The sequence below is a fragment of the Bufo bufo genome, chromosome 9 (assembly GCF_905171765.1).
Source record: "Bufo bufo chromosome 9, aBufBuf1.1, whole genome shotgun sequence".
Lineage (NCBI taxonomy): Eukaryota > Metazoa > Chordata > Amphibia > Anura > Bufonidae > Bufo > Bufo bufo.
This window is the reverse complement of record NC_053397.1, coordinates 195,155,905-195,178,636: the sequence shown is the minus strand read 5'-3', so window position 1 is coordinate 195,178,636 and position 22,732 is coordinate 195,155,905. Positions and strand designations below refer to the sequence as shown.

Below are 22,732 nucleotides of genomic sequence, written 5' to 3'. Positions count from 1 at the left end.
CAGCATTAAATTGACAGGGTCTCCAGGAAACCTACAGTCTGAGGCACTGTCTAGGTAGCAGGATACTACTGAAAAAACATGTGTTGGTGCAATTTACGAAGGGAGGGGAGGTTATGAAATATTTGCATGTAGCTATACAGAATTCATTTTACTGGTGGCTCTCAGGCACCCAAGTCCAACACTGCCTAGAATACATTATCTGTTAAACAGAATTTCTTTATGTTGTATGGCATAGAGAGTTGAGTCACTGTGTGGACAAGTGGTGCTTCTTCACATTTCATAAAAGTTTGTACAAGTCAGGGGATAACTCGTTTTAGGTGGTCGAGCTGCCTTGGCTTGAAAATATATTTATTCCAAGGATGTCTCCTTTATTTGCAGTGTAACATATCTCATAGATACCTCTACACCAATATTATAGACTTTGGATTGGGGTCCAAGAGCTTCGAGCTAAGCCTCTGAAGCCAACCATAGGTCTTTAGTAGGATTAGATACAGTATAAAGTGGCTCTCCATCAGTTGCATACCAAGCGCCCAGAGGCTGACAAGACATTGTTATTGATTGGAGGTCTTTACTTCCAGAACATCTGTAGACCTAGAAATATTACAGCTTCTATACTGACCTGTCTCAGCAATAATGGTGACTCTTTCACTCTCTTCACGACCCCAGATGCTGCTCAGGCTGATCCTGTACTCGGTGGATGGCTGTAGATTGATGAGTTTGTATTGAGTCCGATCATTGGCAAGGACCACACTGTCCATCCTCCCTGAGAAAAGTGTTTCAGATATATCTATAAATCCATCTGTTTCATACAAAGGTTTAAAATGGAATGTAGGGGGAAAAAGTAGACAAACAACCTCATATCATATATGTTTTAGTTGAGGTTTTCTGCATTAGCTCCTCATTTCATTTACTGTACAGAATGGTAATGTTGGCCATACACCTTAGGGAACGATCGGCAGCTATCCTTCCCAAAACCCCACACACATGAAGGACATGGTTTATCTCCCTGAGAACAAAGGGAATGGATATCATGAAATCCGACATACACAACCCTTCTTTCCCCTATTGGGGCAGAGCTGGGACACCCAATAGGTTTGACTGATATTCAGCTTAATGTATAAGGCCAGCATAACTCTATAGGGAATGCTATGTCTTTCATCTGTTAAACTGAGGCAATTATGGAGAATTCCGTCAGATTGTACTTCGTGAAGTATATAGAGCTGTCATATTGTATAGATTTTAGTAAAATGTTCAAGCTTCTGAATTGGGACTAAAATTATCAAATAACAAACTGCAAAAGATCCATCATCTTACATCCATTGCATGGTTTCTAGGACACATTTAGGAATAATAGCGCTCTCTATTCTACCTTTAGTAGACTGGTAAGACAGGCGGTAGTGGTGGAAAAATGAAGGTGGTGGTCTCCAAACCACCGTCATTGAATCCTCAGTTACGTTTATAACAGATACGTCCATAGGAGGTGCCACCCCTGCAGTGAACACAATGAAGACACCCATTAACCTAAACTGATTACAGAATGACATGTCAGATTAATAGAGACTAGTTTGAATGGAGAGAAACAAGGTTTTTTGAGGATCAGAAAAGCTTCTTACTGACCTGTCGTTACTGTCCCCTCCACTAGCTCTGCTCTCAATGTCCCATGGACAGGCAGTAGAGTGACCAGGTACTCTGTGCTGGGCAGCAGGTCCATTAGCTGTGTTTGGCGCGTTGAAGCATCAAGAGAGAGCTCTATAGGTTCATCACCACCTATGGGGGTATAGCTGAGGATGAACCTGTCAGCTGGTGGAGAGGGATCAGTCCATGAGACATTGACACTAAATGCTGAGATACCAGAGAAATACAGTTGGGTGATTGGCCGAAAACCTGTGGATGAAAAAGAGAAATAAGTATACAGTAGCTACAACATGTAATATAAGAGCCGTTGGGTAATCTCATTTTTAAATACTTATAGTGACTATATATCCTAGATAGCTGTCAGATGAATGCCAGATCAACCAATAGCTATTCCTTCTGACGTCCCCACCATGATCATGTATGTGTTGATAATCATGCATATGTACTCAATAGGGAAAGCAGAATTTGCCTCTGTAAGACACCACTGGTGGCAACTTCTGTTTTGGGAACAAGAGGATCTGGTATGTTGAAATCCATCATTTTTCCTCCAATACCTGGAGTATGGGAGAGTCAGAATGCCTCCATGCACATTAGATGGTTGGATGGTCATGCCAAAATCATCAGATTCAGCCAACACTTATCTAATGTGTATGCCCACTATTACAAGATTGTATGTCCTATAGAGACAGCCCATATGACTTCTAAGGGGACATTGGAGAGAGGGTATCCAGCTCTGGATGATTGCATCTTCTATGCTATTGGGTGGTGAAACCAGTACAGAGCTTCCCGCTCCTGAGGAACTGCATGGTAGGTGCAGAAGGCGTTGCAGAAAGGTTAGGATGAGAAGAACAAATATCAAACCTGTCAGGAGCGGCAAATTCAGGCACCATAATGAGACATCCATTCAGATCTTTGACTGTGTGCGCCACTGAACACTTCCATGCCTTACAGTCTTCTATACTTACAGCAAACACGTCAATGTCATATGTGTTAACATAACAAGGATGCAGATTCCTCACAATTTTTCACGCATGTATATGGAAACATACCATATACAACTGCATGGAAAGGTCAGGGCAACATTTTACAAAAAATGAGTAGTGAGATGTGAACTGAAATAAAGTCTAACGACTTTGTCTTAATCTCTATAATGCCAAGACCTTTAGCATTTAAAGGTGAAAGTAATCAACTAATATTTTCATGAGATGGGCCTTCCATATGTTTTACCAATTTACCGGCTGCCTGATTAAATTAAGCAGTACCACCCATGGTTCACCCAATTTAAAATGTCATATCTTTGTTAACTGAACAAGCAGTGGATTAGCCTTCCTTCCTTAATAGCTGATGGGTTCAGATTGCAAATATGCCAAACATTTCTACTTTGCTGAACGTGTGTTGATTATGCTATATGAGCGCCATTTAATACTTAGTATGATGTTTGAGAGTAATTTTCAAGTCTATTGTCACCCTCTTTAATTTCTTAGAAATAAAGAGCATGCCACTCTGTAGGTTGATATTGTACATTGCAGTAAAGGCACCTGAGGGACAAGAGACACCCTAATCTAGAGTTGTTTTCAACAACACTGGTAATAGGTAAGGGGAGAGAGAGAGAGAGAGAGAGAGAGAGAGAGAGACTCTTTGTGGGGTACACTTTGTCATTAGGGAGACCATGAAATATACATGAGTATTGTATGCCAGTGGACACTACTACTGGTTTCTAGGAAGAGTATATGCAAATCTGTAGCAGTGAGCAGGTAAACAGAGAGGAGAACACAACACTTGTATCAGCAATGTGTTATCTTCATATAGGATTCTCTCTCATTTGCCCGAAATGAATCACGAAAAATTTGAATTTGTTTCAATCCAAAATTTTGGGGAAATTCTGAACAAATTCTGAACTGATAGAATCGATTCACTCATCCATAAACATGCGCCCTTGTGGTTTCTCCCTCTTGAAGACAGCTCCCTGGGTCTTCAACGAACTTGAAACAAACCACATCTTGAAAGCCTTGCTCATCTCTAATGTAAACCTAAATACTTTTATTAAGGGATTGTCTCATGAAGATTACCGCTTTTCATATGCTCTAATAGGTCATGATAGAGGGGGTTTTCTCACTCAGGTGTACTAATCTCATTCTTGCATTACATTGTCGACAATTCATTTGATTTAGGCAAGTTTCACAGTAGCGCTTGAGATTGGGCCAGCTAATCTGGCAACGAACAGCTGGCCAGATCTTAAGCATCCCCATGCTGCGGACCACAAATAGCTGTCTGCAATGCACGGGCACTGACCATGTGCCCACCGTCTGCAGATGCGGACCCATTAAAGTGAATAGGGCTGCGATCTACATCCGACTGTCTGCACCGCAAAAAAAGTTTTGTTGGCGACGAATGATACACCTGTCAACTACTGTGCTAAATAGGCTATAGAGATGTTTGGCTCACGTATAAATACCTCTCCTTCCCATTAACACATGAATGTCTGATTAGAGTATGAAGTATTCATGTTATTCCGACCATAGATCAAGTGTCACTTGAAATCATAGAAATGGAATGCAAGAATCTGTCTTGCTTTTTCTATAGATCATAATGAGTCCTCAGTATGGTTCTGGTTTTGCCGCTCATGATAGAAGGTGTTTGTCCCCCCCCTCCATACTATCTCCATGTCCTATGGCCCCTGCCATGCCAATTATTCAGTTCCACTTGAGAGAAGAGTCCTATGCTGATTTCCTTCAATGGTTACCACTATATATAGGGTGAGTCCCCTCTGTCCAAGAGCCCTTTAGCAGCCACATTGTTTGTCTCTATGATATACACTCACCTAAAGAATTATTAGGAACACCATACTAATACGGTGTTGGACCCCCTTTTGCCTTCAGAACTGCCTTAATTCTACGTGCCATTGATTCAACAAGGTGCTGATAGCATTCTTTAGAAATGTTGGCCCATATTGATAGGATAGCATCTTGGAGTTGATGGAGATTTGAGGGATGCACATCCAGGGCACGAAGCTCCCATCCCACCACATCCCAAAGATGCTCTATTGGGTTGAGATCTGGTGACTGTGGGGCCATTTTAGTACAGTGAACTCATTGTCATGTTCAAGAAACCAATTTGAAATGATTCGAGCTTTGTGACATGGTGCATTATCCTGCTGGAAGTAGCCATCAGAGGATGGATACATGTTCTCATTCTGTTTATGCCAAATTCGGACTCTACCATTTGAAAGTCTCAACAGAAATCGAGACTCATCAGACCTGGCAACATTTTTCCAGTCTTCAACAGTCCAATTTTGGTGAGCTTGTGCAAATTGTAGCCTCTTTTTCCTATTTGTAGTGGAGATGAGTGGTACCCGGGGGGGGGGGGGGGGGGGGTGTCTTCTGCTGTTGTAGCCCATCCGCCTCAAGGTTGTGCGTGTTGTGGCTTCACAAATGCTTTGCTGCATACCTCGGTTTTAACGAGTGGTTATTTCAGTCAACGTTGCTCTTCTATCAGCTTGAATCAGTCGGCCCATTCTCCTCTGACCTCTAGCATCCACAAGGCATTTTTGCCCACAGGACTGCCGCATACTGGATGTTTTTCCCTTTTCACACCATTCTTTGTAAACCCTAGAAATGGTTGTGCGTGAAAATCCCAGTAACTGAGCAGATTGTGAAATACTCAGACCGGCCCGTCTGGCACCAACAACCATGTCACGCTCAAAATTGCTTAAATCACCTTTCTTTCCCATTCTGACATTCAGTTTGGAGTTCAGGAGATTGTCTTGACCAGGACCACCCCCCTAAATGCATTGAAGCAACTGCCATGTGATTGGTTGACTAGATAATTGCATTAATGAGAAATAGAACAGGTGTTCCTAATAATTCTTTAGGTGAGTGTATATGCATACTTAAAATTCCAAAAGTGGGACATTTAATGGGGTTGCTTCATCTGGGACATTAAAGAAATATAGCTAGAATATGCTATTGATATCAGAAAGGTGCAGGTTCCACCTCTGGGACCTGCTCTTATCTCCAGAATGGTGCCTCTGAAGTGAATGAGAGCACACCATGCATGCATGGCATACTCTCCTTTCCTCACTGTGGGAGTTATGAAAACAGCAGTGTGAGCCCGCTCAGCTGTTTTCAGTAGTCCTATAGCAGTGAATGGAGATCACTGCTCAAGCATGGCCACCTCTCCATTGACTATTATGGGATGGCTTAAAATAGCCAAGCTGGCGCTCTGTTATTTTTGGAACTCCCACAGTGGGGAATGGAGGGTGGCCGCTCATGTGTGGCCAACCCCTTTAAACTCCTCCCTGGTAATGTCCCCAAAATAGCAACTTTTTGGTAAAATTTGCACAAAGCCTGCCCGTTTTCAGCCCGATTCATGGTATTTTCCCACCAAAATTGATATCACAGTACTCTTTTATATTGTAGTCACACTCATCCGTCACTGATTTACTTTTAATTGTAATCTTTATAGTATAGCATTATTGTATTATTCTAAAGCAAACATAACCAATAAATTCATTACCAATTATAAAGCTTTTTGGAACAATGCACAATACAATTTAGATTTTGCCTGTGTCGCGTTAAATCTCGTGTGTCCCACTCATGTGGTCCACCATGGAACAGCATCCATTTATAATATATTTAATAAGCGGAAGACCAATAAAAGGTTTCAAAGAGAAGAGAAAGGAGTCTACCTACATTAGCATACATGATTTGCATATTGTCTAGAAATGCCAGAAACAATTTAAGTCTAAAACATTGTTTTCTCTTGAACTAGGGGTAATTAATTCATAGATTTGCCGCAATGCAAGTCCGCTCATTGTCAGTATAATGAATAGGCTCCCATAAATAATTTGCTTTACTTATTTTATTGTTACAAATATGCGATGATCTTTAAGTAAAATTTATGACCTAATTTGTTTAGCAGTGAAGCGGCCATAAAACAAATCATCGAGGCTCTAACCAGGTGGAGTGTGGGAGTAGCTTTATGGTTGGAATTGTATGCAGGGGTAATGATTAAACCACATTATAGGGGAGTATAAAACACAGCAGTTGCATAATAAAAGCATAATGGCTTGAATGGATCGGATACCTGTATAAGCATCCACTGTAGTCTCTCTGCTCTGCTGCCGTCCCCTTTCAGCGATGATAGTAATGGTATATTCGGTTCCTGGTTCGAGGTCTGTGAGGTCATACTGGGAGATTTCAGAGGGAACGGTGATTTCAGAAGCCATACCAGATGAGGGTGTGAAAGAAACACGGTAATGGTCAATAGGGCCCACAGCTTTGGTCCATGCTAGGGAGATGGTCTTGTCAGTGGAGCCTGTGACCATGAGCTCAGTTGGATTATCCAAGTCTAGAACAGAAAAACATAGAAGTTAGGACTAGAGCAGGAAGAAACAACACTAGGAGCTGTATAGAAGCAGTTGTGAGCAAAATACTGAGAAACTTGATGTCCTTATCTGAAGACTTCTAATCACCTTCATACTATACATGAAAATATCCAATTTTTGACCCTAAGAAACTAAAATAATAATCAATATTTTTGGGACTCTTTAAGCAGCTCCGACTTTAAGAAGTACTTTAATGCTTCATTTTTGAGTACATTTCTAAAGTTCCAATGTCAGTGTTACAAACTAGTCTACTACCCATCACCAAACCCACATGTGATATTAATCTTGGCTTTAGGATAAGCCTACATGCAACTACAGGATCTTTTAAGAAGAACCCACAGGAAATAAAGTCCCATCAAACCACAAATAATAACCAGGATGAACTCCTAGACCATCTATTTTTGCCAGGTATGAGTTTTGGGCATTCCGTCCTTACATAAAAAACGTCTTAAACATCTTGTAATCATTTGAGTCACTTGTTTGCCTACCTGCAACACTCTACTTTTTCCCAAAGAGACATAAGTCAATGTTTAGAACAATATCTTGAAGAATCCAACATCATAATACCTTAAAGTGATCAACCTTCTTGTGAGGTCAGAAGATCACTGACCAGTTCAACATGAAACACAACTATCTCAACGTAATAGGGCACATTTAGTAAAGATTACTGTTTCATACGCCAGTCCACCAAGGGAGATGTGGCAAATTTATGAAGAATGAACTTCTCACATCCTGTGCTGTCAAATAGAAAGCTACACCAACTGAACTGAAATCGGGTGAACATGTAAGCTGCAATACCAAGCACAGACGATGGATATGAGTGGCATGACTCTGGGGAAAAAAGCTCAAAATTTTGTCTTTTATCCTACAATTTATTTTAAATTCTTAGCAGGGTCAACCCTGTTAAACTATGCATACAGCCTGGTAGGGTTGATTTTGCTGATTAAATGATACCTGGATTTGGTGTTCCTGAGAAAAACATACCTGTACTTTTATTTATGCAAATGAAGGTTTTAGTGCACCAAGGGGTGGGGCCTAGACCTCGGTGTAACTCGGATCCTTATCCTTCCCTCTGTGCACTGAAGTCTTCATTTGCATAATGAATAAAAGTCGTTTATTTTCAGGAACTACGCAGCCGATTTTCACAAGCCAGATATCATTTTAATCAGCAGGTTCAACCTGGGATCCACTAATCCCAAGAATGAAGAGGTCACACATTCCAGCAAATGGTGCTGGCTGCAGTTCTCTGCTCAGTGGTTGGGAGCGCTGCAGCGCAGGGAAAACTTACAATGCAAAGCAGTGTCTTCTTCATTCTCAGGATCCACTGGTCAAACCTTCATCTACCGATATGCCATCACTTTATAATTTGGGGATAACATATTTTATGCTATTATATAGTAACATAGGACCCTTTGGTAGCACCCATTTTGCATAAATGGTAGAAATTGTATAATCAGATAATTAATGAATAAAAGCAGCAATACCTCATGCCTCATCCTTACTTTCTAATGAATTCCAAAACCTCATGAATTATGGTTCATCACACAATAATATCCGCCTTATGAGTATTTAGCAGAGCACCATCCCTTGAGTTCAATTTTATCAAATGTCTACAATTTGTTGATGTTGAGTTGTCTCTTGGGGCAAGGTTATTGTGTTAAGTCAAGGCTTCAAACATCAGGAGTCACATCTGGCATGCTGGCAAATGATAAAAAACCATTCTATTATATTAAAGTAAATCTAACGGTTGAAGAGCAGGCAGTCAGTTGCTTTACAGAGATTTCACTGGTGCCTGATGCTTTAAACTTCCATTGACAGTTCTCACATTAGACACTCTGATTGTATCTACTGTGAGAATTAAGTGGACCTAAGAGAGACAGATGCACTTACAGCTTACTATATTTTAATGAGGCTTCAGCTAGATCACAAACACAAACAATGACATCTCTGTATCTGAGTCGCTTGCTGCTGAGCTTTAGCCCAGGGACTCTAACTGCAAAATGAAAACCGCTTATTTACACACAACTGGTGTTTCCTTCGAATGTAGAATGTGCACGCTTCAGGTTGCATACACTCCTCAACATTGAAATAGCAATACCAAGAAGGACAAGCAATAAGGTTAGGAAAATGTAGGAAGTAACGAGTGTCGCTAAAATCTGCAGATGATTACATTTTCAAGCACCTATCTCCAATCAGTGGCATATGGTAAACACATAAAAGCCAGACTGAAAGCAACGTTTTTTAGCCACAAGAAACCTCAAAAATTAGATCAAGTAGTGTGGGATGGTTGTTTGATGCCTCCGTTTTCGTCAATCTGCAAGTAATCCCCACTCAGAGGGACAGAATCTTTGAACTGAAGACCTTGGTTAATCACTCCGGCTAATCACTATGTGCCTAGGCTGAGACGTCAGTACTGTTCAATGGTTCATGTTCCAGTAGTTGGCAGTACAACAAGGAACTAAAAGACAGCAAGAGCTGCACCTCTGCACGAACAAATCATCTGATTAGAAGAATGACTGCAAGCAAAAATGGACAGCACATCCCAAGCCTAGGGCGGCAAACAGTGTCTACACAAACCATGAGAAGACTTTCACACAACATCGTGGTACTCGCCAGATGTCCAGCTACAGGTGTTCCATTGACCTCCTGCCATTGTTCTCAAATTCTATCATGGTGCACAGCAAGGTAGCAATGGAGGTCTATCCCTTCAGTGATGAGTTACACTTTTATCTTGGGCACAATGATAGTCGGAGATTGATCTCACATTAAAATCATTGGGAGTTGTATAAATGCAGTGAGCTCCTCCTAGTGGTGGCTACAGGCAGGGGAACAAGCGTAACACTGGCGGCCCGTGCCTGCCATCATCTCCCTTCTCTGTGCGCGCCCAGCTGTCAGAATGCTCACTTGCCCTCTTGCCCTGCCATCCTAGCAGTCCGTGCCTGACTGCTTCTCTCTCTGCTTCTTCCTCATGGCACGGCAACTGCAGCGCTTTTTGGGCTTGCGCACTCCCTCCAGATCTTCAAGGGCCAACACTCCAATGTCTTAATCTACCAGCCTATGCCTGAGCCTTCCCAGGGTATTTAAGGCACATTCACCTGTGGGGGCTGCCTGAGCTAAAGGTATGCAACTAGCTAATTTCCTGTAAAGGTGCTTGTTTTACATTCTGACCTTCTGTGTTCGACCTCTGCCTGTTAACTAGATTCGACCCTTTGCTCACTGACCTGGCCTTCGTCTCATCTCATATGGACCATGTGCTGCCTGCCCTGACCTTTGTCTTATTAACTGGATTGTACAAACCCTGCCTTCCCTGACTTCAGGTAGTCCCTGACTACGGTTTTGCCTGATCCCTTGGGTACCTATTTGTCAGCAGTCACTGAACAGAGACTAATCCAAGAGGTAGGAGCCTGGTAGTTCCCTTGTAGCAGAGTCCAGATCCCTGTATTAGGGTGAAGACCAGGGTCCATCAGGAAAATGCTCTCAAGAGCAGTCTGAAGCCAAATCTGTTCAGTGACACAGCGGATCCACATCTGCTTACGTTACAACAAAAATGTATTATTTCACTCAGTCAGTGTGAAGTGGAATAGCAGAAGTAACTCAATACCAGTCTTGCTCCCAACAAGGCCCCAATAACAGTTTTGTGGTCTACATCCAAGGTAGCTTTGTCTCTGGATCATTCTTCCATCTGTCTAATGGCTAACTACACGAGGGTTCACCACTTCTTGCCCCTCAGCAGTTGTATTTACTGTATATCTTTAAGTCAACCAGTGTGTGCGCCATGTTGAAAAATATGACACATGTATTGTCCCTCCACTGGGATGGCTCACCAGCCTTCGTCAATGACCTCAATGTTTAATGTATCTTACAACTATTACAGTCCCTAGTGGGGTTTCCAGTCTAATCTCAATCTGCCCCACATATGCTAGGAAGTGAATGAACTAATCAAAGTATATTTTTGGTGTGTAGGAGGATACTGACGTCCTTGGAAGTAAGCCGTGAAAATACAGGCAAAATAAATACTTCATCTAGAGGTTGGCATGATGTTCCGGTTGTGCTAAATTAAGTCTAATATACAACATCTAATGAAGCGTGCAACATTTTTAATGTAGATGCTGGATAAAAAAAATCTATGTCTTAAAAGGCATTAACAATGTATTTTTGGTTCATGAGATAAACATCCAAAATACTGCCTCAATCAAATCCAAACCCGGAATTATACAATAATGGACATGGTAAATGTGTTTTATTGACCAGTAAATCCATAAACAATACTAAACATTCATGTCAATAATTATTTTGGGGAAAAATACAATATACCGGTACATTTTTGGTCATTTCATTTACTTGCGAGCCCTGCATTTCCAAGTCCTATATTGGTTAATTTCCACAAGATTCCAGTTTCATTCTAGAAGGCTTATGTACATGACTAAGCAAAGCTTATGAAACAAAACCCCCCTCTGTATGCTTCTATATGAAATCGGAGGCATACAGAGGTATAAAGTAGAGGCCCCAGGCAGTTTTGGGATTTTTATGTAAGCCCTTTTATGTCTCTGCACAGAGCTATAATACGGAGGTTGTATGAAGTGTGAGGATTTGCTCTGGTAGGCAGGGTAAGCGGACGCAGTACAGAGGCAAAACAAGTTCGTAAATCAAAATGTCAGTGTTTATTCACACAAAAGGCAAAAGAAAACGACTCATTACAGTCTTGGTGTTAATTCCCACAATGAAAAGTCCATAGAACAGACACGTCACCTTGCTAACCGTTTTATCCCCGGCAGTCCGCAGCAGGCTTTAGGGGGCCTGTTTCCCAGCGTGCAGCCCTTATGCGGCTCTCAACCTTCCAGCACAGCCCAGCCGCCCATGTTGGGAGGAAAATCCCTGCCTTCCCAAACAAAACCCCTTGCTATGTCACAGAAGGTATAAAGGGGTTGCTCCACAAAGTAGATTCTATATTTTTCAAACCAGCACCTGGATCTTAATACTTTTGTAAATGTATGTAATAAAAAATGTATTTGAGCCACTGACTTATTCAATAAAATGTATCTGTTTGTTCTTTTCCTTATTTCTTTGTCCGCCTCATAGAGGTGGTCGCACATGCTCAGTTCCATCCTTCAACTGCCACCAGTCATATCTTCTGTTAGAAGCTTTGACAGTTACAGAGGGAGAACGGCAGCAGAGAAGACACACACCTCGAAAAAACACATGCTTCCTGATCTGCCATCTTGACATAACTCTAGCAGAGCAATTGGAGCAATGACTTGGGGGGAGCTCTGGATCCATGTCAGGTACAGGGCTGGTTCTAGCTTTATTAGAAATAGATTATGCACTATGAGGTGTCCGATTTAAAAATTTTGCGTTAATCATGGTGTTTTTTGTAGTGTCTTAAAGGATCTTTCTGGGGCTCAAATATTGATGGCATATCCTCGGGATAGGTCAACCATATCAGATCATGGGGGTCCGACAGATGGTACCCTCTCGATCAGCTGTTTCGGACAGCTGCTGGAAACTATACAATGGACAGAAGGCTCATTCCACTGTTTAGTTTCAAGTGCTGGCATTGTGCACCTCAACTCCCAGTAACTTGAATTGGAGTTGAGTAGTGTTGGGCGCAAATATTCAAATCGCGAATATCGGCAGTTCAAGAATTCGCGTATATTTAGCATATAGTGATATATATTAGTATTTTCGAATATTCCAGATTTTTTTTTTCATCTGAACCCATGATCCCTAGAAAATCTAATGACATGGCCTCCTTGTTCACCTGATCTGAACCCCATTGAGAACCTGTGGTCCATCATCAAATGTGAGATTTACAAGGAGGGAAAACAGTACACCTCTCTGAACAGTGTCTGGGAGGCTGTGGTTGCTGCTACACGCAATGTTGATGGTGAACAGATCAAAACACTGACAGAATCCATGGATGGCAGGCTTTTGAGTGTCCTTGCAAAGAAAGGTGGCTATATTGGTCACTGATTTGTTTTTGTTTTGTTTTTGAATGTCAGAAATGTATATTTGTGAATGTTGAGATGTTATATTGGTTTCACTGGTAAAAATAAATAATTGAAATGGGTATATATTTGTTTTTTGTTAAGTTGCCTAATAATTATGCACAGTAATAGTCACCTGCACACACAGATATCCCCCTAAAATAGCTAAAACTAAAAACAAACTAAAAACTACTTCCAAAAATATTCAGCTTTGATATTAATGAGTTTTTTGGGTTCATTGAGAACATGGTTGTTGTTCAATAATAAAATTAATCCTCAAAAATACAACTTGCCTAATAATTCTGCACTCCCTGTATATATATAATACAGATAGTTAGTGGGAGATAGTCGGTGTAGGTTATATCCTGATATAGTGGAGCTGTTCCAGTGCAGTGTGTTAGGTAGTGTGATAGGTTCTGCTGTCCATAAATACATGCTACAGACATAGTGCTGTGATGTCACAACAATACTTAGTGCACCAATCAGTAATATGTAGTCAGACCTGCTAAAATGTGAAGTTTCACATATTGCGCCAAAATATGTGCATCATTAGTGCCGATTAGCGCAATCACGAATATATTGGAGCACTCTATCTGCATATAAAGCTATTTTTAATGTTATGCCGTGCCAAACATTTTCTCCAATCTCAGGAAACTTCTAGCAGCTTGGAAAATGTAGCAAAAGTGACCCATGTCTGTATTGCGTGCGAATTACGCGAATATTACATTGCCGATTTTCGCAATTAAGAAAATAATCACGAATTCGCAAATATATGACGAATATTCTACAAAATATTTGCGAAATATCGCAAATTCAAATATTGCCCCTGCCGCTCATCACTAGAGCTCAGCTGCAGTACCCCTGAATGACCACCATACACTATACGGAACCTTCTACTTCTGGCTCCGTCCACTGTATAGTGTATAGTGACTGCCCAAAACAGATGATCAGAGAGGGTGCTGGCTGTCGGACCCTCACTGATCTGATACTGAGGAAGGCTGATGCTGAGGATGGCCCTTCAGGACTCATGCACACAAATGTGTCACCATCCGTGTGGCCTGCGCTGGCGGATGCAGACCCATTCAACTTGAATGGGTCCGCGATCTGTCTGCACCACAAAAATAGAGCATGTTCTATTCTTTTTGCAGTGTGGAGGCACGGACCGAAATGCCACGGAAGCGCTTCGTAGTGCTTCCGTGGCCTTCCGCTCCGTGCCATTGCTCCGTATCTTCCGGATTGCGGACCCATTCAAGTGAGTATGTCCCCATCCATGATGCGGTGAGCACACAGTCGGTGTCCGTATTTTGCGGACCCGCTGTTTGCAGGCCGCAATACAAGCACTGCCGGCACATGTTCGTGTGCATGAGCCCTGAAGCTCATGGATCAGCTAGACGAATAGTACTTTAGGCACAATGATGTAGACATGGACAAAGACACGGCCAATTTTCAGGCACTCACCAGTCCGGGCGTTCATTGTTGCGGGAGCGCTGTGAAGATTATCTCGGATGGCAGATATTCCAATTCCGTATTCTGTTCCTGGGATCAAATCTGGGAGAACAGAAGGACACAGAATGATTATAAGGACGAGGGCTTATCCACTGTCCATCACAGCAAGCGATTCCACGCGCCACCTCAGTTCATGTGATCGTCAAACGGAACCTTTTGCACATCTTAAACTCCTATAAATTCCTCTTATCATTCTCCCTGTGTCATGTTAAGAGCAGGAAGCGAATTAATCAAGTTTTAATCAAATTTTTGTCAGCTTGGTTCCAAACTGATACGCTTTCAGGCCCACGAGCGCAGTGACACCCCCAGATGAAGATATTAATATGTCTCCTTTTACGATCCCTGTCACTTAACTCCTCATGTGGAGATGGATGCATGCACTTTCTTGTACAAAAGCAACAGATTCTCGAAAAATTGCTTCTCTTTGATGTCGTGAAAGTGGCATGTTAGAGCTTCACTGCCATATCCTTTTTGATGTATATTGAATTTATTTTTTGTAAAAAAAAAAAAAAGTGACATCAACTGATCTTGTGTTTAAGACTTCTATCATCTCTTTTGTGAATATTTGCATGTACTTAGCTGCCATTGACATAATGAAGTGAGTCCCTGACTGTACCCCAACGTCTGCCATGAAGGGAAGCAAGAATTGAGCAAGTGGAATTTTAACCCATTGTTTCCCCCATGACATGAGGGCTTTAGTAGCCACATATCTACCTTACAAACAGATCTGTTAATTGGAAGCCAGAGATGAATTGTTCTGCCTGGTGGACATAGCATAATGCCCCCTCCCCATTTTATAGATGGTCCATAGAGGTTATCCCACAAAAAAGTATTCCTTGTATGCAAGGGTACACCTCCAATGAGGCCAGGTGAGGCGGCTGGTGAGCTCCCACTGCCTTTACCAGTAGGGCTTGGGGGGGGGGCACCATTTCAATTTTTGCCTCAGGCAGCAGAAAGACTAGGTGCACCCCTGCTTGTATGCATGAATAGGGCATTTCAAATGAAGAATTATTGCAACATACATGGGATAAAAATATTGTTTCATTATATTTTCCTCTTTGCGAGATTCCCCTCCTGTTTCTCCTGTAGCTAAAATTCTGGTCCACCTAGTCCTGCATTCAGTGGTGGATTATCACAAGTAGTGTTGAGCGAATCGAAGTGCACAAAGTGGACTTCGATCCCAATTTCAGGGAAAATTTGATTTGCCGCAAAGCCAAAGTTCCTCATGCTTCATGGTAACAAATCCATTTTCTTTGAAATGGGGTAAACAATAAAAAAAAAAAATCATACTTACCTCATCTATTTAATTGGGAAGAGCCCGCTGTCACCATCTTGATTAAAGATCCGGTGAAATCCCATGCATGGTGACCGGAGGTCGTGCGAGATTTCGGGCTGGATCTTCAATCAAGAGGGCAGCGGGGGGCTCTTCCCAATCAAATGGATGAGGTAAGTATGATTTTATTTATTTATTTTATATTATAGACCTAACTATTAAAGTCAGGTTCCGCGATCAAAGATGAATGTGGCATCTAAGGGGTACAATGACGGGGAGTGGCACAATCGCCGTTTCCTGTCATTGCACCCGCTATTTACAAAGAAATGCACTTCATGATGAAATAATATTTTTTTTTGTAAAATTCGCCTAAACAGCCGAATCAAATTTTAGAGAACTTGGCTCTATACTAATCACAAGCTTCCTTGCACCTCTCAACTCCTCTCAGTGTCGGTGTAGAGATGAATCGGGCCAGACACCTTTAACTCATTCATCCCTACTTCTAAATTCATAGAAATATATAGCTATATCTCTCTATCCCATTGTGTTACTTATTACTTTTACCTCTGGTGCTATGTGTGTGATTATTTTCTATAACAAGAGCTGAGTGCAAAGCACTCCTGGGGTTTCAGGCGCTTGATGAGCTGATACCCACCCACAGAATGGGAAGAGAAAGGTCCTCTAGATAATGTGAGTAAAAAAAAAAAAGAGATAAACGTTGAAAATTAGACCAGAGAGCAACAATTTTGCATTGTTATACTTAAAATAATGGCGTAAATTTTAATGAAGAGCTGCTGCCCACACACAAAATGGGAAGAGAGAAATCCCCCAGATAATGTGAGTAAAAAAAGAGAAAAAAAAAAAGAAAAATATACCCAAGAGCCAATGGCATAACTAAAACTCACTAGACCACAAATTTTTAAACACCACACCCCAGCCACCTCCTCCGCCCATGCAACCCTCACTCCTGCAGCTAGTCAAGATCCCTCTCTCAGACCAGACCAGGCAGCCGCTCCATCCATTTCCTACACGTATATACTGTATGTCATGTCACTGTATATACTGTCACGTTATATAATGTCATTCTATAATACTATTTAGGGGGCCCTGACAATAAAATCTTTCAGTCCTCTTTCCGGGTGGGCACCTGCTGAGTTCGGAACGTGTAGAAAGTGCTTTCGCTATAGCTATACCCCTGCAGAGAGCAGTGATTTTTTATTTTTTTTGCATTGATAGAGTGGAGTGCTTTACTCTAGATATTTTTTATATATACAGTCCTGATCAAAAGTTTAAGACCACTTGAAAAATGGCAAAAAATCATATTTAGCATGGCTGGATCTTAACAAGGTTCCAAGTAGAGCTTCAAGAAGAAATGGGAGTGAGACAAAACATTTTTTGAGCATTCAATTTGATGATAACAACGGATAAACTGAAACGGGCTGTTTTTCAGCTGATCAAAAGTTTAGGACCACACCTCCAAAAAAAAAAAAAAAAACCCCCCCAAAACAGAAATCTAACTTCCAAACATGAACTCAGTAATGAGTAGCTCTGCCGTTATTGTTTATCACTTCAAAAATTTGTTTCGGCATGCTTGATGCAAGCGTTTCCATGAGGTGAGTGGGAACATTTCTCCAAGTGGTGAAGACGGCCGCATGAAGGCCATCTACTGTCTGGAACTGTTGTCCATTTTTGTAAACTTCCCTTGCCATCCATCCCCAAAGGTTCTCAATTGGATTTAGATCAGGGGAACACGCAGGATGGGCCAAAAGAGTGATGTTATTCTCCTGGAAGAAGTCCCTTGTCCTGCGGGCATTGTGTACTGTAGCGTTGTCCTGTTGAAAAACCCAGTCGTTACCACACAGACGAGGGCCCTCAGTCATGAGGAATGCTCTCTGCAACATCTGGACATAGCCAGTGGCCGTTTGACGCCCCTGCACTTCCTGAAGCTCCATTGTTCCACTGAAGGAAAAAGCACCCCAGACCATTATGGCGCCCCTCCACTGTGGCGAGTAGAAAACATCTCAGATGGGATCTGCTTGTCATGCCAGTAACGTTGGAAACCATCAGGACCATCAAGGTTAAAAAAAAATTAATCAGAGAATAAAACTTTCTTCCACCTTTGAATGTCCCATGTTTGGTGCTCTCTTGCAAAGTCCAAACGAGCAGTTCTGTGGCGTTCAAGGAGACGAGGTCTTTGAAGACGTTTGTTTTTGAAGCCCTTTAGTCTCAGATGCCGTCTGATGGTTACGGGGCTGCAGTCAGCACCAGTAAGGGCCTTAATTTGGGTCGAGGATCGTCCAGTGTCTTGACGGACAGCCAATTGGATCCTCCGGCTCAGTGCTGATGAAATTTTTTGGGGTCTTCCACTTGACTTTTTTGTTCCATAACCCTCAGGATCATTTAAGAAATTCCAAATGACTGTCTTACTGCGTCCCACCTCAGCAGCGATGGCGCAGTTCAACAACCCGACCATGTTCAAAAAGGGAGAGTTTTTTTGCCTTTGCCATCACAACGTGTGACTACCTGACAGAAAATGACAATGAATACACATCTTTGCACAGATTTGGCCTTTTAAAGGCATGTGGTCCTAAAATTTTGATCAGCTGAAAAACAGCCTGCTTCAGTTTAATCGTTATTTTCAATTAATTGAATGCTCAAAAAATGTTTTGTCTCACTCCTATTTCTTCTTGTTGCATGTTGAAGCTCTACTTGGAACCTTGTTAAGATCCAACAATGTAAAATATGATTTTTCGCCATTTTTCAAGTGGTCTTAAACTTTTGATCAGGACTGTATTTAACAATATTTTTAGAGACATTTTATATTATAAGATCTATAAAGTTTTCCATGTGGCTGCCTTGTAATACTACATGTCCCCTGTAGTGGCCACTGCAGAGAAACTGCATAGCAGGGTAACAGATGACCATCAGGGGCTAGAGATCCATCGTGATCAGCTAATCGATGGGCCTTCTTCATAAGACAACATCTCTTATATATCCATAATATAGACACAAGGAAATGATGAAACAAGCCTTGAACAGAGGAGATGAAATACCATGATGTCATCTGACGTAGTTTATGAATTAAAGACGGTAATGTCAGGAAAGTTAATGAATTCTGTCTCATTGATTTATGACATGGTCGCTCCACACTCACTAATACTTCAAAGTACTGTTGAGAACCTTTTGTAATGTGAAAGCGGATATATTTTTAGAAAGTTGAAATATCAAGAATAGTTAAAAAAAACTGCTGAAAACAAATTAAAGTCCTGTTAGATTTTGAGATAAATCTTTCGCTGACAATCTGGGTGAGCAGCTTTATACCACAAGGTCATTAATCATACAAGATGATGTTCACAACGTGAGCCAATGTACTATGTACTGTAACGAGGAATATGATCCAGGATCTTGATAAATGGTTTTCTCTCCTGTTCTGCTCATGTCTCTCCGAGGCGCTTAATACACCATACATTGCAAAATAGACAATTTATACCAGTACCGGCATTCCTTATGCTACCGCACCATCAAGACCAGTCACAGTTGTCAGGAATACAATAACATTTCATATAATCAGGTCAACACTTTCAGCTGCTTCTTAATATAGCATTTAACTTAGATCAAGGCAGTCTACTCTATCTTTTCAATGGTTGTATGTGCAGGAAAAATGAATTATTTCTGTTCAAAACAGCCAACTCCTTTAGCAGCATAAAGCTGTGCATTGAGTATGAGTTGAGTAGATCTGTGTACCTATGAGAACCGCCATTGTCCCTGGACACTTATGAGGGACAGGCCAATCAGAAGTTCTTCCAGTTGGCCAGATGTGCCCTTGCTTACCTTTCCTCTTGGTTTAAGACATTCGACCCAAAATGCCCGACAGTGTATTGCTAAAGTGTTATTTTCAAAAATGGTCATCTCACACCGAGTATTTTGGGATATCTTGAGCCAAGAGGAAAGCTAAGAAACTAGACAATTCTCACCTACTAGAAAGTCCAGTAACTAAAAAAATTAAAATAATCTATCCTGAAAGCTGAGCAGGTGGGGTGCTACTCAAGATTATTATCTTTTTAGTAAGTCTAAAAAAAATTATACACATTTTAAAACTTTGCAAATCCCCCCCTTGTGGGCAGAGCTACAAATTAAAGCATACTTACCTTCTTCCAGAGTCAGACGATGACTTCCAGCCCCTGTGATCTCCAGCCTCTGCTGCTAAGCTTGGGTCTCTGGATTGTGATATAGTGACAGATCTCATAGAGGTGAGAGGCAAGGAAGGGGTGGATAATGCGGTCCACACCCCTATTCCACCACAGGTGAGACCAGCTGGAGGTGCTGGGGCTGGCATAAAGCATCTCCCAGGGTGTCAGTCTAGGGGAAGGAGATTCATTGTGCAACAGGGTCCTGCTGGAGGCTCTTTATTAGTGGTCTCAGCCGGGCTGGCTGAGGGACCACGGGACTAGGTGCTAGCTGGAGCATTGGGGGAGCCTGGGCGCAAGGGTCACGAGGCCGGAGTTGGAGGGACTACTGGGCCACACTCCCCCATAAAGGTACTGGATGTGAGACCATGTGTGAACATTGCTCTGTACAGCCAGGCGACTGTGAGACACTGGGCTGGGAAAGCCGCTTGTAATTACCGTGTGCGAATGGTGCTTTAAGTAAGGTAGGAAGATACCTTGTTTAGTTAGAGCCCAGCCGGGCAGGTGTTTATTTTGTATGATTTATGTTTGCTTTGCTGAGGTGCCAAATAAAAGCGATGTTTGAACCTTAAACTTAGTGTCTTGCGAAGATACTTGTGTAAATGACCCCTGGTGAAGAGCTAACCCCTCACAGGATGTAAACTTCCAGTTTGACACTGCTGCAGCCAATCACTGGCTGCAGTTGTGACCTGCTCCCCTTGCATCATGCGACCATATGTCATGGCGCAGGAGAGCAGCTAACCGTTGCAACCAGCGATTGGCTGCCGAGGCATCAAAATGGAAGTTTACATCAAGGCATATGAGTGGAGCAAAGCGGAGGCCGGACAGTGCAGGATCAAGGATCAGGAAGCAGGTAACTATGCTTCCCTTTGCAGGTCTACACAAAAGGGGAGGTATGCCAACCCCACCCCAACTTTGCACAATCGCTTTATTATTAAGAGTTGGATATTGATGGCCTGTCCTAAGGATAGGCCAGCAATATTGTGATTTCGGGCAACCCCTATAAATGCCGGCAAATAATTACACAAAAGTCTGCAACACTTTGGGCAGGACTATCGTCAGTGGAGTCAATAAGTGTATTGACCAGTGCTCATTTGCATCAGTCTATTACACTGCCCAATGCAAAGTACATGGGTGAAAATGATTGCTACCACAGTGGTTCTTCCCAAATTCAGTTCTATTGATTATCTGCAGCACATCTCTGATTACACAGGGAGATGTAGCCAGGCATCTTTCATATCACCTATGAATGCTTTTTTCCCAATAATTGGCCTGAAAATCGCTCAGTGTAACAGGGTTTTAACATACACTCAAGCAACTTGCCAAATACAGCATGGCTAAAGGAGAGCCTTTAGAGGCGATTGAATATAAACTAATCCATGCATATCAGGACAAGGAAAGTCAAAGGAAAAGAAGTGAAAAAAGCTGGAGTTACAGTGAAGTTCCAAATGTTATTTAAGACAAAGAGAAAATTGGACTGTGAACTGTCAAAGACTTGGTAGACCATGAACAATGCCACCATCATTACTCAAAACTAAGCTAAGAGTCAGGAGAAAATCTAGCTCCATTCACGTGTCCATCTTTCCAGTTTGAGAGGAGAACAATATTGGTCTGAGAGATTGTATGATTGTCAAAAAAACATTCCTGAGAGAAGTGAATAGATATAACAGAAGACAATTTGCATTAGAAAACCAACTAGACATCGGATGAAGCTTCACGGACTGACTGGTCTCATTTCAAGACCTTTGGAATGATCTTGAACTGCCATCAAGATCAATTAAGAATGGTTAATTTTTTAAAAAGACCCCGGTCTTCTCAAAACAATAGACTAGCCAATCTTAAAAGGGTATTCCAAGATTTTAATATTGATGGCCTATCCTCAGGACATCACATCGCTGCACTCCAACCAATCAGCTGTTTCAGAGTAGCTCCAGGGCTGGAACTACACAATGGATGGAGCTGGTAATTGCTGCATTAATCCTAGTACTGGAGATCTCTGGGGGTTCAAGATATTGCCCCCTTGCTAAGCAGATATTGATAGTCTATCTTGAGGCTAGGCCATCAACAGTAAAATTCTAGTATACCCCTTTAAAGTAGTCTAAAGTTGATCAAAATGGATGATTTCAATTAAAACTATTGTTTCAGCTGACCGATGACAGACTATTGTCTGAAAAGAGGTCAGCTTTGTCTGAAATTTTCATCTGATTGTTGGATAAAAAAATGTTTTGTTCAAATAACAAATCGATCATGGATGAATGATCTTTCTTTTTGATGCAACATCCCTAGAAAGATTGCTTGTCCTTCACTCGCTGCCACTGAACATTTATGGCCAGTTTGAACGACTTTAAGGGCCAATATGGACAAAAATGTGTAAGGCTGTGTCTGCAGAACGATTGATTACCAGATGATTATTCCTTCAACAAAGTTCAACTATGAATCAAAATGTGTGGCCATCTACCAGACCTTGACGTTATTGAAAATGTTTATATCTAACTTGAGGAGGTAGGAAGAATTTTCTGACTTAAGGACTGTGGCGCCCAACATGTATGTTGGTCAAATCTGCCAATTTCAGCTGGACTGGCCAACCATCTAATGTGTATGGACTATGAAGGCCTCCTTGCAGCATTCTTTGTAAGAGACAAAAAGAAACCCCACAAAAGAACAGAAATTGCAATAAAGACAAAAGCCTATTCAATTTTAGGTGTTGAGGTTTCTTTGTATTTGTTGTTAATTATTTTGTTCCCACATTTTTCCTGAAGCT

General features: G+C 41.7%; 1 protein-coding gene across 1 annotated transcript in view; it reads right to left on the bottom strand.

Annotated features, from left to right (window-relative positions):
- Window positions 1–22,732, bottom strand: part of TNR (tenascin R) — a 203,017-nt gene that overhangs the window by 63,644 nt on the left and 116,641 nt on the right. Inside the window, exons 8-12 of the mRNA XM_040407231.1 lie at window positions 14,464–14,553; window positions 6,721–6,984; window positions 1,618–1,884; window positions 1,370–1,489; window positions 620–763 (exon numbers count right to left, since the gene is read on the bottom strand). Coding sequence (XP_040263165.1) covers window positions 620–763; window positions 1,370–1,489; window positions 1,618–1,884; window positions 6,721–6,984; window positions 14,464–14,553 — 885 coding nt within the window. The remainder of the gene's footprint in view (window positions 1–619; window positions 764–1,369; window positions 1,490–1,617; window positions 1,885–6,720; window positions 6,985–14,463; window positions 14,554–22,732) is intronic.